The sequence below is a fragment of the Lynx canadensis genome, chromosome F2, assembly GCF_007474595.2.
Source record: "Lynx canadensis isolate LIC74 chromosome F2, mLynCan4.pri.v2, whole genome shotgun sequence".
Classification (NCBI taxonomy): domain Eukaryota; kingdom Metazoa; phylum Chordata; class Mammalia; order Carnivora; family Felidae; genus Lynx; species Lynx canadensis.
The window spans coordinates 50,725,665-50,737,555 of record NC_044320.2 but is presented as its reverse complement, the minus strand read 5'-3'; the positions used below and the strand labels follow the sequence as shown (position 1 = coordinate 50,737,555).

Genomic DNA, 11,891 nt, shown 5'->3' with positions numbered 1-11,891 from the left:
TTTTCTCTTCTACAGCATTTACTGCAAAGAATTGTTAGTTTCTGATAGAAGGGTTCTGATAATGAAATAGCAAATATATGTACCTTTCACAGAAAATGTAGAACTAAAAATGCATGTTCTCAGCAATAAAAGGCGGATTCTTCCTCAAACTTGCTTCTGAAAAAGTGAGAGACTTAAAACAAAAATGACAAATGGTTTACTCATTATTCAGTCCTGAATTTGGAATAAATAAGTCAGGAATTTATTTATGACTATATGCTAAGAGTTAATAGTGTTTTCTTACTGCATTTTATAATGCAATGTTCACTTTTTATATTACTAAATTTTCTTCTCAAGAAGACCAGTAATAATTAGGGATCTGAGGTTACCTGGTACACTATTGAAAAATTGTTAAAAACCAGTAGTATCCATTCAATCTAATTATTTTCCTCTTGATTGTTTTTGTTTGTTTGTTTAAGGATTAAAACAAGGTGAGCCAACCATGACTGGCAAAACACAGACCAGCAATGTCACCAATAAGAATGACCCCAAGTCCATCAACTCCCGTGTTTTCATCGGCAATCTAAATACAGCCATTGTCAAGAAAGTTGACATTGAAGCCATATTCTCAAAATACGGAAAAATAGTTGGATGCTCAGTTCACAAAGGTTATGCGTTCGTACAGTACATGAGTGAGCGGCACGCGAGAGCTGCAGTGGCTGGAGAAAATGCCAGGGTCATCGCCGGCCAGCCACTTGGTAAGTCATGCTCAGTTATGGTTCTCACATTAGTGCTCCAGTCTTTGCACATATCTGCCTATTTTTAGTTTTACTATTAAGCCAGCCCTGCCATAGTGTCTACCTCCTATTTAACCAATTATAATGTTTGCATATTTGTAATTTACATTACTTTCTTGTTTTCATATTGTTTTACATGGTTCTTATTTTCTCTACAAAATATGATCAGTTCTGCTTTGTAGTACGTGTTGCCCCCACCAAGCCTAACAGGGCCAGGGAAATAAAAAATATGCATCACGTGTAACTTTATTTGACTTGAAATGGTTTCCATCTTCCAGGAAATACTATGCTAAGAAAAAAGTAACTCTGCTTTGTAGCCTTTGCTCTGAGGGCTAACATTTTCCTAATTTCCTGTTTTTATTGTTAGAGGAGTAGCAATAGAAAATAGCAAACAGAAGTCAATCTTGAGAACTGGGAAAGGAATATAAGCCAGTCTTTCTTATGTACTATGGAATCCTGTACATCATGCCTGTTCAATCATGTGTAATAATCAGATATTTGTCTAAAGTGCAAGGAATACTACAGTTTTTTTTTCAAAGGAAAGAATACAGTCTGAAGTAAAATGCAAATATTTAGGAGAAACTATATTGTAGTAAATATGCAGATTAAAAAATAAAAATTACACAATCTATTTTTCTACATGAGGAAAAAGCAGAATTAATACATCAGTGATCCCTTAGTGTATGTTTCTTACCCTGTCCAGATTCATATTTTAAATTGATTGCACAAAATCTTCTCTCAGCTTTATATGCCCAGAACAAAACTCATGATTGTTCACACCCTTAACTTCCTTCGTTACCAGGCTTTTCCATCAAGAGAAATGGAACCTTCACTTAATCCAATTTTGCAGACAAAAACTGAGGTGTCAGCTCTGATTCCTCTATCCTCCCCATACTCCAGATATAACGCATCATCATGTTTCATGCCTTTGATATATCCCAAACCCAGTTGCCTTTTAGATGGGTACTGATAGCCATCCATTCAGGCCACCATTATATCTCACCTGGACTACTGAAGTAACCACCTAACAGTCTGCCTCTTTCCACTCTGGTCAGTGTCTCTTTAAAATGTACATGTGATGATACTCTTAAAACCCTAATGGTTTTCCATCTTACCCAGGGTAAGATTTATATTCTTTACTCTACCTCCAATGAATGCCTCACATCTTTAACTTCATCTCCTCCTCTCTGCCTTCTTGTACCACATCAGTAATGCTGATCTTGATATGCCCCAAATGTTCCAAGATTGTTCCTGCCTCAGAGGCTTTGGAATTACTATTCCTTCTGCTCAAAAGATAGGTCTTTTCTAATAATTTATTGCTCCCTGCTTGATCGTGTGCTGTACTCAAATTTTCCTTCCCTGGAGAGGCTTTTCCTGACCAACCTAAAATAGGATAGTCTTCTGCCCTCTTGCCTACATGATCTGTTTCATTACTGTACTTTATATTTTTTTCACAGCCCTCATCGGTATCTGGGATTACATAATTTATCATGTACCTCTCTCAGGTCCACAGACCTAAAGATGAAGGCGCATATAAAAGAAACAAGCTAAAAGCATAGACAAATCAAGTTAGAAGAGTGTTAAGAACATTGTATTATCAAGTCACATAATTATAGTTATGAAAAATATTGGGGAGGGCAAGAAATTCAATAAAACAAGAGTGAAGTCTGAGGTAATAATCTTGAAGGGAAAAAAGGATTTTTACATAAGTACTTGCTATAGACTCACTTATAATGACTAACCACAAAGAATATAGTTTTTATACCTTTCTCTAATTCACTTTTTAATATTTTAAAGAAAGGTAAGGCTTTACAAAAGACATCGGTAAGTTTTTCATTTGTTCCTTTGTATTTTCCTTAATGTCTCCATTCCACTTCTTACCTTGAAGTGGGAATTTCCTGACCATTTTTGTTTTCCTAAGTTGAATTTTTTTTAACGTTTATTCCTTTTTGGGAGACAGAGCTGAGTGGGGAGGGGCACAGAGAGAGAGGGAGACACAGACTCCAAAGTAGGCTTCAGGCTCTGAGCTGTCAGCACAGAGCCCCAGCCGGGCTCGAACCCACCTGAGCTGAAGTCAGAGGCTTTAATCAACTGAGCCAGCCAGGCACCCTCTAATTTGAAATTCTTATTTCGGGGCCTCATTCGAGCAAATGTCAAAGAAATGCTCATTTATTGTCTGTATCCTGACTGTTATGAAGCTAGTACATACTTGTAGAAATGTACTTAATTATTATTTCAAAAAATTAATTATCACTATAAGGTCAATTAAAAGTTCAATTCACCAGGGAGCCTGGGTGGCTTAGTCAGTTAAGTGTCTGATTCTTGATTTTGGCTGAGGTCAGGATCTCCCAGTTGTGACATCAGGCATGTTTGGCTCCATGCTGGGCATTGAACCTGCTTAAGATTTTCTCTCTCCCTTTCCCTTTGCCCCTCCTCTTCCCCCCCCTCCCCCCGAATCATGCACTCACACTCTCTCTCTCAAAAAAAAAAATCCTATTCACTTACTAATGAACAATAGCTAATTTTTCAGAGTCCTGTTTTTTTCCCCCCACTGCCCAGTTGATTACTCTCCTTTTGAGAAGAATGCAATGGAGGAGGAGAACATCAATACTAAAAATTGTGTGCCTTGCTTAGAAAACCCAAAGAAAAAAAATGATGACACCAAATCACTATGCTTTGAGAGGCACAGAATTAAATTGTACTTCTAATAAGATATCATTTCTCATTTCTAATCATTTGTCTCAGATCCTCTCTTTGTTGTGTCCTCAGGTTAAACTCTGGAGCATATATCTTGATCAGCCATAATCACCTTTTCTGCCTGAATCCAAGTTAAAGACTTTCTTCCTTCAGTTGAAATCTGGTCTTTCACTATTTGTGTCTAAGCTGAATGTCTTTTTATACAAAGCAAAGGCTTTATGATAGCTAGTAACTGCTTTTCAGGTCAAATGTCTGAATTTCCCCCACCTTTTCTTGAACCATATTGCTAGAAATTCAGGCAGGTTTTCCAGTTGTTCCCTATAGGGAGCTGGTTCCCCAGTCAAGTCCTGAAGAAGACTCTGAGTTTTCCAGAAGGTATATCCATTATATATACCTTTAAATATTAAACCTTTAAATATTTACCTTTAATATTTTACCTTTAAATATTATACCTTTGTTTTTTTGTGACAAGGGAAAACAGGTTTAGTAAATCACCTGCTCCTTGAATTTTTGGACTCTCAAATAAACCCTTTATGATTGTAGCCCCCACCAAGCCCTACGAGCACTTAATTTGAAGTGAATTGATTATGGATTAAATAATAGACCACTGTCATATGAAATTGATATTAGCTTCATGTACCCACAACCTGTCTAAGCATTCTTTTTTCTCTTAGAGTAAGAAGAAAATTCATAGTAATGAAGCCTTGCTGGGCTAGTATGTTACCTTTATTACTTTATTTGATAGCAACACATATTTAAATACCTTCTTCTAGAGAGAAGCAATTTTTTCATATCACTACATGTTTAAATATCTTTATGTACAAATTAGAGATTAAACATCAGTAGTACCAGGAAAAATTAAACATTTTATAGAATATGTGAATTCTTATAGTTCTATGGAAGTTATAAGGGTGTTCTTAAACTGACAATAAGCTACGAATATGATGAAATCCAGCATTTACTAAATGTAAATATTAATGGCTGTTTTGACACGAAAAGATTCTAACTTGGAAAGTAGTAGGCTGAATTGTCTTTTACTGAGAAAATAATCCATCAGCAGTTTGACAGACGGATTAGTGTGACATAAAATTAGAAATGGAACATGTGCTAGGAGTCTGCTGAAAGAGTTCAGGTTTCAAATTATGGAAATGAAGAAGGAAAAATGAGGAAAGGTAGGTAGGATCAATAAGACTAAATAACTAGTTGGTACAGTGAGTGAGACAGAGACAATGAGAGATAGAAGAATCAAGAATGATTCCCATTTTATAGGTTGAGTTTTCTATTGGATAGTCTTGGAGATCACTAGGAGGATGGATAATGATTTCTTAAGGGAAAAGGTTTTTTGTGTAAGACAGTGAGTGCAGGAATGAATAGATGTATTAAGGTTGATGGGCATGCTTGAAGATATGGAAGCATATGTATACAGTACCTGTACATTGGATACACAAGTCCAAGTTGACAGGAGAGATTTGGATTGAGTAGAGATTTGTATGTCACCAGTATAAATGGTGTTGAAGCTATAGAAATGGGTAAGCTGACCCAAGGAAAATGTATAGAGTAAAGAATATTGGCTAAAGATGGATCTGTGGAGAAATATCCCCTCTGAAAATCTAAATCTAATCTACTTTCTACACAGCTGTTTCATCCCCCAGCTCTATGCTATAGTTAACCCTGGCCTATCTAAACTTCCTAGAGTGGATGACTGCTTTCTTAGCTGTAGAGTCCTCAAGTCACCTCCATTCAATGCTACTGATTTGCAAACTTCGAAGGCCATGTGGGCAAATACTTTTATTGATTCTAATATTTAAAAATATCATTTATGAGGGCTTAAGCATCTTATCTTTATGTTTAAGTTTCTTTCCATGTTAATGTCTTCTATACCCAAGGCCATCTGCCCAGCTAAGTAGCAGAGAAAACTTTATCTACCTTGCCAGGTTTCATTGTCTGTCTTTAATATTGGAAAATATAGAAATGTTCCTCAGAGCAGATGCAAGTCAACCATTATGGATCCAGGAAGGATAATTCTACTCACTTGACTACATTAGTACACCTGAAGATTTAAGACCGATAATTCCATATATCTGTATTATTAAACCTTCTGTGTCTTTGGACTTTTACCATGGAGTCTTTTACCATGGAATCATCATCAAATTCTGAATTGAAATCCTAAATAGTATATATTTTGTATTCTTTTCAAGTTCATGTAAAATGAGAATTTATTTTAAAAGTTGCTGAATCCAACCTAAAAATTACAATGCATAGAGTAACTAAGGGTGCTGAGAAGTTGGAGCTCAAAATACTGGAACTCTAATCTGAATTTTGAAAGTAGGTCACAGTCTAAAGTCTTGATTAACTTCTCTCTCTTGGACTTTTTATTCTTATTGTTGGCAGAGATTTCTAAATTCTATACCATAACAGGGGAAAAGTGCCAAGAAATAGTTCAGTGACCCATCCATTTTATCAACATGTTAATGAACCCAAGAAATGTTTTTATTGAATGCAAAGTTTGTTTCCTGAGGTCATTTTCCTTAAAGGCATATAACAAATAAATGAATAACTAAGACATAGTACTTTTTTCCTTGGGTTTAGACTTCAATATATTCACTACTCCAGAGCAATTAAGCAAAAACAAACAAAAATACTTACTTCCTCAAACTGTAAACAATGTCTCTAGTTGTTCTTTTTTTTTTAACCTATGATCAAGGCATGTACCAGAACTTCTTGTAAGGTAGACATGTTTCCTTCTTCTCCTATTTCCATGCAATTTTCTTTAAAGTTTATGCCTTTGTCTCTCATTTCACAGTTCACTCCTTCAGACTTTGGGGCTCTGTGACCCCATGCCGAGTTCTGTCCCCAGGCTGTGACACATGTTTCAATCACCCTCTCTTCTTTTCCCCATTGATGTGTCTTCATTCCCAGGTCATAGTTAGCCGATAAATACCCTTAATCATATGTTTGGAGCTATGATAATTGAACACATTAAGTGATTTCAAATAAATGAACTGGGTGGAGAGATGGATTGTTGGTATTGCTGCTTTCCAAACACTAATCACAGCATACCCTGTGGGTGTTGTACAGAAAGGGAAACTTGGCTGTAACTTAACTTTAATTGCTTTTATATGTGTTTAGTTCTTCCACATGTCTTTTGTACCACAGTATAAAAAGGATATCCCCTTTTTATCACTGGATTCATGCCTCTGATACGTCATGGAGGATTGCTGAGCTTTCTGTGACAAACAACAATTGATTCCATTTTGGCTCACATTCGTTGGGATTCTTAAAAAACCAGAATCCAGCTATGAAATTATTCTGAATAATTTTTGTAAAAAAACACAGTTTCTGTAAGGTAAAGCTCCTTATAAAAGTGTATCTCAGTTTAGTTGTTCAATAAAATTTAAATTTAAAAAGGTGAAATACTAATATAACCTTCCTTTAGTATTTCATGAATTTGGCTTTTAAGTTTTGTTAATATTGGAAATATTTGTTGCATTTTTTAATCTAAGTTTGGTCATTGCAGATTTTTCTCTCAAACACATTTTACGAAAGTTGAAACAAACTTTTTAAATGTTTAATACTGACAATTTTTATATGAGAGGTCGTGCATAAAGCATTCTTTTGTACAAAAATATCATGCAGAGGTTGGAGACTAAGTCTATATTAGTGCAAATTTCTACTGATTACACTGGCTTGATTACATGCATACTATAAATAAACAATTGTGATGTTTTTTTTAAGATTATTTCACTCTTATGATACTTGCAAAAGACACAATAATATATGAACTTAAGATGTCAGTAATTAATAGTAGGAGGAATGCAAAGCAAAACATAATTTATCTTTAGAAATCATCCTTGCTCTGAAACCTGAATACAGGTCTCTGTTGGTGAAGAGCAAAGTCTAGTTTAGAAAAAGAATATGTAAAATAGAATTAAATTAATTTCATTACATTATAAATGTCTTGCAAATGCTGAAGGAATTCAAAGAAGAAACATGATGAATACATCATTAATTTTAAAGTAAATCTGGTGGATGGGATGCCTGGGTGGCCCAGTCAGTTAAGTGTCTGATTCAACTCAGGTCATGATCTCAGTTTGTGAGTTCGAGCCCTGTGTCAGGCTCTGTACTGTCAGCTTGGAGCCTGGAGCCCACTTCAGATTCTGTCTCTCTCTCCTCTCTCTCTCTCTCTCTCTCTCTCTCTCTCTCTGCCCCTTCTCTGTTTGTTCTCTGTCTCTCTCTCTCTCTCAAAAATAAATGAACATTAAAAAATTTTTAAATAAAAAATTAAAAAGTAAAGTAAATCTGGTAGATATTCTTAGTCTTAACCATGAAGGAAGTAATGGAAATGCAGTGGTAGAAAGGAGGATCCTGGAGATCCGTAGTGAGTAAGAAAGAGGAAAGAAGAAAAACACAGACAAATTCTTATAACAGTCTATGAAGCATGCCTTAGGAGTGATGGATTTCAAATGTGTTTTATCCTCAGCTACCATCTTGCATGCAGAGTGATCTTTTTGAAGTACAAATCTCATGATGTCACTCTCTAATAAAAACTTTGAATGATTTCTCATTGTTCTCAGGAAAAAGACTGAGACCATTGCTGTGGCCTACAGGTTCCTCTGTGATTTATTTCTCACTCATCTGCAGACTTACATCACCACCCTCCCATGTGTTCTATCTAAATTGATTTCTCTCAGTTCTTTAAACAATTCATATTCTTTCCCTTCTCTGGACCTTTGCACATGCTATGTGAGACAGTGTAGAATGTCCTTCCCTACTAAGTTCCCTACCATCTCACCTCATTCCCCACTTCTTCACTCTGTTCACTTAGCTATTCATCTTTCACATCTCAGATTAAATATCATTACTTTAAGGAAACCTACTTTGATCCCGCAAACATAGTGGGAATGTTTTATTTCCCTTTCTAGCACATATCTTCTTTTCAATTATGTTTCTATATGTACTATTTTGTAACTGGTATCTGTTTCTTCCCCCTCTTAAGCTAAGTACCTTGAAAGCCTTGACTATTTATGTTTATATTAAACTTCTTAGCACTTAGCAGAGTGTTGATACTTCCATGGTAAATGGTGAAGGGTTGGATGAATGCTTGGATGATTGGAGGAACATGAATTTCACTAAAGGGCTTTTTCTTCCACTGAAAGAGCAACACAAGAAGATGGAGACAGAAAGGAAGAAGGAAAAGAAAGAATGGAAAGGGAGGAAAGAGAGGAGGTGGATAAAGAAGGAGAAGGAGAAGCAGCAAGTCCCCTGGAAAGCAAGTAGTTAACAGATTGGGATTGCTGTAGAGAGAAAACACAGTGGTCGCCTTGTAAGGCAACTAGATATTCAGTGGTCTCTCTGAAGTCAGACACCCCCAAGATAGTTATTAAATAGACCGGGTTCATTTTTTTTCTAAACATATTCTAGTCTTTAATAAGCATCAGATGTTAACTCGTATATTTTTGCAAAGGTTATAGTGAATGGTATATTGGTTTAAAGAAAGATTTATTTGTGGGGAACTTCTGCTACAGTTCCTAAAATGGCATCTTCTCATAGTTTTGTCTTATTAATAGCTACTACATATTTGTCCAGTACTGCATCATTCTCAAACCTCTTTAACCACAGATTCTCTTCTTTTCTTCCTCACAACAATGCTGAGAGGTAAGTAATATGAGTATTTATGCCTATTCTGCTGGCTAGGAGCTGAAGCTCAAAGAAATTACCTTGCCTTACATCACACAAGTGGTGGTGTAGGATATCAAGCTCAACATATTATGACCCTAATTATTTTCACTCCTGATTCTTGCCATCAATTCTTTCCATATCAGTATATCGGTACAGTAACTGTAGATATTACCATCTAAACCAGGCTAATTCTGAGAGTGAGAAGTACTATTAATGATCATGCTGTGAAATCAGGTATAAACCAGGATGGTTCTGGACAGACTTGAACGTACTGTCCTTATTATCTACTACATTTGTACTTAAGGTAGACTCCTCCACTTACTTGATCTTTCTCAGGTCAAATATTGCATAGTATGTTAATTAAAGAATGCCGGTCTCAGGATCAGGTAAACCCAGACGTTTCAATAGTTAACATAATAGAACTTTATTTCTTCTTTACATAGAAATAATCAGTACCCTGAAGAAGAGATGGGCTGGGGGAGGAGGCTCTGTTCTTCTCTTTCATCCAGGGACCAGGCCGTAGGAAGTTCTTTTAGTGAGTGACTACCATAGACCTGGAAAGAAGTCATATCAGCAGACCGTTGAAAAGTGAGGGAGGATGATGCTTTGGCAGTTTTGTAGTTCAAGCCTGGAAGTGGTGCTTACGTGCCATTGACATGGCTAGGTACAAGCGGGCCTGGGCAGCCTTTCTCACCAGCAGCCGTGTAGACAGGTGGCCATCTTTAGTGAGCAGTTAGCTTCTTTGCTGCATGTAGTTGAATAACATGAAGAAGTTAATCACTAAGAATCTACTTCTGTAAAATAGAAATAGTAGTGCTTAGTTCATACTATAACGCAGAACTCCTATGTTTGTAAAGTGCTTAGAACCTTACCTGCATGTGGTATACACCTTGGGGTAAAAAATTTGTGTATGGATATTGTGGCTTCTAGTATTAAGAGAAGTTTTTTTTTTTTTTTTTTTTTTTTTTTTGGCTGTAAGATTCTAGACAGATTTTGAATAGATGGTGCAGGCAGTCCATAATGGTAGTGTCAGTAATTGCTGAGAACAAAAGATTAGTTAAACTGATTACAGGTCTGATAGGAGGTGACTCAAGGGAGGGAGAAATTTAAAATCAGTGTTAGGCAGAATTTAAGATCAGTGTTAAAAGCATGGTCAGGTATGGAGAAATAATTCCAGGTGGATGAAACATTGTACCTGGAGTCCTAATTTGGGCAGAAGTGAGTGACCCACCCTGTGGATGAAGAAGTGGTCTCATGGAGAGGAGTAGAGAGAGGTAAGATTGATGCCAGCCTGTGAAGGGTCTTGAATGTCATACTTATGACACCAAGTGTATAGAAATACAATACTGTGTTCAGTGTAATGAAGATTGGCTTCAAAAGAATATCTTTTCTTTCTTAACTATTATTTGATTTGCTGTTAATGGTTTAATTATGTGGCATACTATTTAATATGCACATTAATTTCTTCTCACTGCTGAGAGGTTCATTCACTTCTTCACTTAATTGTCAATTATTAATTTTCTATTCTAGCCTGGAAATTGATTTGGGTGAGGTCCTCTGGGAATACAGACTATACTCAGAGTTAGTGTAATTGTCACAAGCTATTTGCTGAATAGTTTATATTTATTTATTATTGTTGTAATATAATTATCTGTCATTAAGTAGCGTGGTGTTTGTATGCATGTTTTGCAATTTTTGGTGAACTTTACATAGCAATATATGTCTTTAGAACAGTGTTTCCTAACCTTGGCAGTATTGAAACACTGGGACTTTGGGGGCCATTCCTTTGTGTTATAAGATGTTTAGCAGCATCTCTGATTTCTCTGTACCCACTAGATGCCAGTAGCACCCCCTTCCAGTAGTGACAACCAAAAATGTGTCCAGATACTATCAAAAGTCCTCTGAGGGCCAAAATCACTACTGGTTAATAATCACTACTTTAGCGCAATTGTAACAAAATAAACTCCATTAATTCATAAATGTTATAGTAGTTTTAGTCAAAATAAACTATATGAAAACAATGCTTTGAATTATTTTGAAAATAATTCATAATTTATAATAAGAACACATCTTTTCCAGTTATTCAGAAAACAAAACTCAGTATGTACCTTTCATAGCAATTATGTTCATGACTATAGCTTACCATTTATATCACCAGTTTGTTTTAATCCTTAAACACAAACACCGGAAACAAATCAATCTGTCTGTATAGTTGACATTTTATAGGTTTACTGATTTCAAGCATAAAACAACAACAAAAAGACTTTTTTTTAAAAGTCCTTTCCCTTCACATCTTGAATATAATGCCTTTTAGAGATGTGATTTTTGTTTTCATTCAGTCCTTCCATTCAAACATTTCAGATCACCACTAAAAATTATGAAGAAAAAGAAAGCCTTCGAAAAATGTTAAGTGAAAAACAGTTCTGAGACTACTCAGATGCGCAGATGATGTTCAAATATTTATTATTTAACAGTACCACTAAAAGCTTGGTAAAACAAAGAAAGAATTGCAGCCTTCCTAGGTGATGTTTTCTCTAACAGATACATTAGTTCTACCATTATATCTATTCTACTTCATTTTGGTAACTATTATTCTCATGCAGATACTTTTAGGTACAATTTAGATGCAATGTCTGAACGTCTAATAAGGATAGATTGATGGCCTGGGCTGACATGATGAGTACAAATAATCATTTTGCACAGTGCAGTCTGTTGCAAAACCCTTTGACAAGTACACAG

At 35.7% G+C, this 11,891-nt stretch overlaps 1 protein-coding gene across 2 annotated transcripts in view; it reads left to right on the top strand.

Annotated features, from left to right (window-relative positions):
• Positions 1 to 462: 462 nt before the first annotated feature.
• RALYL (RALY RNA binding protein like) overlaps positions 463 to 11,891 on the top strand; it is a 407,386-nt gene continuing 395,957 nt past the window's right edge. For both annotated transcript variants that reach the window (XM_032591937.1, XM_032591936.1), the window contains exon 1: positions 463 to 737. In XM_032591937.1, coding sequence (XP_032447828.1) covers positions 482 to 737 — 256 coding nt within the window. In that variant the 5' untranslated portion in view covers positions 463 to 481. The remainder of the gene's footprint in view (positions 738 to 11,891) is intronic.